The 4,343-nt window shown below is 54.8% G+C and overlaps 1 protein-coding gene across 1 annotated transcript; it reads right to left on the reverse strand.

The window, feature by feature from the left end:
* Positions 1 to 231: 231 nt before the first annotated feature.
* HBEGF (heparin-binding EGF-like growth factor) lies at positions 232 to 2,713 on the reverse strand (the record flags this gene model as incomplete). The annotated part of the gene is made up of 3 exons (XM_009878712.1): positions 232 to 325; positions 438 to 593; positions 2,536 to 2,713. Coding segments are annotated over 3 exons (407 nt in total), but the record flags the coding sequence as incomplete, so codon positions are not given.
* Positions 2,714 to 4,343: the final 1,630 nt, after the last annotated feature.

Below are 4,343 nucleotides of genomic sequence, written 5' to 3' on the forward strand. Positions count from 1 at the left end.
GGGGTGCTGGGAGACAGGGGCTTGAGCAGGAAGGGGAGGAAAGAGGACTGGAGCCCCATGGGGAAGCCCAGGCTCTTGGGCCAAATCCAGCGAGCTCCAACCTCAAACCGCCTTTAGCTCCCACTTGACTCTGGAACATGATCCACGTAGCAGCGTCGCAGCCAAAGTGAACGGAAGCTGCCAATGCCCACCAGCCCCCACACCACTGCCCCATGACCAGCCAAGGCCTTACCTCACCAGCACTTGGCATCCTCAGTGATTCACAGTGATGCCCAGCTTGATTTTCTCTTCGTTTTCTACATCGTAGACACCCCTCTTGTGACACCTGCGAGGCCAAGAAAAGAGATGCTCAGAGCACGGAGAGGTTCCTGCCACCCTCCCTTGCACATGATCTCCCTGGGGCCATGGATCCGACAGCTCAGCCCCATCTCACTCACCTGAGCATCAGCAGGGCTGCGATGATGACGAGACACAGGGAGGACAGGACGACGGCCACAACAGCCAGTGCTGTGGTGTGGTCGTATGTGCTGGGGGGGTGCTCCACAGGCAGTGAGAGGCCGTGGCATCTCTCTCCATGATACCCTGGCTGGCATCTGGGTGAGAAGAAAAAGTCTTAAAAATTGGTGGTGACCAAGCACAGGAGGTCATCAGGTCCCTTACACCCCCATGAAAAGGAGCTGCCTGCTCCCCTTGGTCCCTCTCCCCTGAGCTGGGAGACTGGTGTCACCATCACCTTCCTGGTACTGGTAAATTGAATTTCTCCTGCCCCAAGCACCAAGTAAAAAGTTGAGCTAGAAAAGTTGAGCTTCGCCTAGTAGAAGGCACCAGGGACTATGCTCTTCCCAATCATCTGCAGGCAGAGCCAGGCTGCCCAGTCCACCTCTGCAATCAAGTCCCATGCAATGGGAGCAGAGATGCAGCTGGACCAGAGTTCACACCCTGCTCATGTCCCTGCACAGCCTGAAGATTCAGGAGGTCATTCATGTAGCAGAAATAATGCTCCCCAGCAGAGTTGTGAAGCTGTCAACCCTCCCGTGACGCAAAGTACACTGATCCAACCATAGATACATACATCAAAATTAAATATATATATATATATCTCCAGTGCCACTGATCCTCCAGATTATCTCCAAGACGGGGTCTCAGCCCAGCCCTCCTGCCCAGCTTGCACCACCACATGTCAGCATCACCTCCCAGCCTAGGCTGGGCACAAGGCAGAGGTGCAAGACCCAGCCTGGCCACACCTTCACCCCACCCTGTGCTGCAGGGACCAGCCCAAGGAAGTGACAATCCAGAAGACCCTGCAACACGGGCAGCCAGCCACCAGGAGCAGCCACAACTGAGTGACACTAGCCAGCACAAGGCCTCACATTCCAAGGGGATTGTGACAGTTGGCTGCTGTTCCTAAAAAAACCCAAGATAGTTCTATGGGACATGTCACCCAGGGATGGGCCACCAGGCTGGAGAGCCCCAGCACCTCTCCCACTTGCCCATGTCCCAGGTGGTCCCCTGGATGTAGAAAAGGCAGGAGGCTGGGCAGGGGATGCCTGGCTGTCCCTGTCCCAGGCAGGAGGTGCCACATCTCACATTGCACTGGGTCACCTGCACAAGCTGAGCCAGCAGAGATCTCCTCTTGCTGGCAGTCCCGAGCCCCCTATGCAAGGGCCCAACTTCACGACAGCTTCCAGGCAGAGAGAAACTAAGCGGTTCAAGCAGCTATGCGGAGTCTGATCCCTGCGGATTGCAAGGGTGCGAGATCTTGTGGGCACCATAAGCCAGGGAGCTATTATCTTCCTCGGGCTCCAGGCGCAGGGCTGGGTGGCTCAGAGGATTGATAGCAAAGAACAAAGCCTCTTACATATCTGCCAGCCCACGTCAGCAGAGATCCGATGTGCACCCCTGGGTATTTCCCACGGTAGCAGAGCTGGATCCCGGTGCCCTGTCAACAGGCAAATGCTTTCTCCCCTGCTTGCCTCATCTACTCCTTGCTCTCTACCCACACCCCAGAGGGGTCCGCAGCCCTGTCCTTCACCAGGATCAAGGGACAGTTTGGGCATGGCTTTGACAGACGGCTCCCAAAGGTGCTACCTCCAATTTACCTTGCTGGTGCCATGGCAGAGCTGCTCCACCAGCGCATCCCAACAGCCACAGGAGCACCAGGCTCTGAGCCAAGGCTGGCAGCAGCAAGGGACAGGGGGATGCAGGGTTCCAGAATCAGGATGGGGTCTCGCAAACCAGACCTGAAGAAAACCTTGGCTGTGAGACCCCAGGCCCCACTTCCTGTCCTCCGAATGCTGCTGCCGCAGGGGGTCCATGCAGCAGGACAGAGCTCACCATGCTGGCAGCGGCTGCTCATCTAAGCCCTAGCGGATTTTGGTGTGGGCTGGACATTAGCACAAGGAAAGAGGCCAAGTCAGAGCTGTCCCTGCATGGACAGGGAACATGGACTAAAAATATCTCCTCCGCTACCAGCCCAGAGAATTGAAGGAACCGTGACTAAGGCTCCCCCGGCACAGGCACACGCCAGCAACTCACATGCAGGAGGGAGCTCCCAGCTCTCGAATGTATTTGCATTCGCCGTGAATACAGAAATCCTTGTACTTCCGCAGGCACGGGTCTCTCTTCTTCCCCAGGCCCTTGCCTTTTCTTCTTTTATTCCCGTTCCCTTTTTTCTTGGGAGTAACAGGGTCTTGAGGCTTTGACACAAAAGCAACTGGAAAACAATTTGGGAAGGAGAAAACAGTGGTCAGATCACCTCTGTGCATCAGCCAAAGAGCAGGCAGAACAGCAAAGCCCTGGCTGCTACAGCCAGCTCAGCCCTGGCACCCCCGCAGCCTTTTGTCTAGAAGTCTGCCCCCGAGCAGAGAAGAGGTTTTTCCATTTTTTTTAAATTTTTTTTTTCAGCTCTTAGCAAATATCATGGCCTTTCCAATTCAGAAGAACAATTCTCAAGGAAAGAAAGGAATTGGAGCAGGAGGGGGGAGGCAGAACAGAGCTTTATGCATTTCAAATGTTGCTATTATATGCAGCAGTTTCCACTGAACACGGAAAATTGCTAATTGCCCCTTTCTCTAGCTTTTATTTCCCTGATGAGTGCGGTCTTTTGTAAGACCCTATTCATGCCTCTCCTTCCTGTGGCTACAAGGATGCCTTGGGCACCCAGAGCAGGATTAAGACAGCAAGCCTAGCTCAATTTTTGGTTTTGTAGCACCAAAGCTATGGCAAGGGCAGTGTTCCCAGGAATTACAAAAGTATGTTTTAATTGCAGTGCAGAGACCGGTGGCTTTTAGTGCAAGGCCAGTTCCCTGCTGGCTTGGTGGGAACCAGAGCACTGAGCTCCTTGCCCAGACACAGACCAAACCCAGTAACGTTACTGGAATATTTTAGGATGTGTGGATGCCCAAAAAACCAGCTCCCAGCTTGACCTTGCAAGGTGCCAAAATGCTAGTGAGCATTCACTGCCCCAGGAGGAATTTTTCAGTTCCCCCCAAACCATGGCACTTAACAACTCCGGTGAACCGAGCCCCACACTGCTCAGGGAGGAGAGGGTGGCCGGGTCTGACCTGGCGAGTCATAACCTGCCCGATTCCTTCTCAGCCACCTCCTGACGTTGCCAGTGTCTCTCATGCTGCGGCACAGGGGTTGCACACAGAGCAAAGATATTTGGCTATTTCAACATCGTGCTACACCGGGAGAAAACTGATACTCCAGGAAACCCTGCGGCTTGGAGTAACCCCTGGGGCTGGATCTGGGTGCGGCCCAGGGCTCTGCCCCAGGCTGGCAGCAGAGGTTGTCCCCTCACTGCTGCAGAATGCCGCCGACCCCCGCAAGCCACCTCCACTGTCAGCACCCTTCCTCCCCAGGTCTCTGTCCTTTGGGACATTCAGAGAAGATTTGGAAGATCTTGCTGGTAGGTGAGTTGGGTGTACTCGGACACCCTGGGGACTGCAGCACAGAGGAAGGTGCCTTCAGCAAAAAAAGCAGATTTTTCTGACTGTAGCTCAGCTCAGGGTGTTGTGAAAGAGCTCCAAGAAGCTGCAGCCTCAGCAACCAAATATGCCCAAACCCCTTCAACCTGTGAGCGAGGGTCAGCCCACGCCTGCCAGACCGCTGCTCTAGGACAGGGTCCCGTCCTGGGGCTGGAGCATCTCCCACCAGGAGAGGTAAGTGTTGCCCAGGGGAGTCCCATTGGATGCGACGGGGTCAGCCTAGTTTTGTGGGGTTTTTTTGGTCACATTCTGTTGGCACAGCAAAACATGGGGAAAACAGAGGATTGAACCATACGGGGCAGAACAAGCTCCTCTTGGTGCCAGCTTACAGATCTCAGCACACTGCATGCGGAA

Source organism: Apaloderma vittatum, unplaced genomic scaffold (assembly GCF_000703405.1).
Source record: "Apaloderma vittatum isolate BGI_N311 unplaced genomic scaffold, ASM70340v1 scaffold36331, whole genome shotgun sequence".
In the NCBI taxonomy this organism is placed as follows: Eukaryota; Metazoa; Chordata; class Aves; order Trogoniformes; family Trogonidae; genus Apaloderma; species Apaloderma vittatum.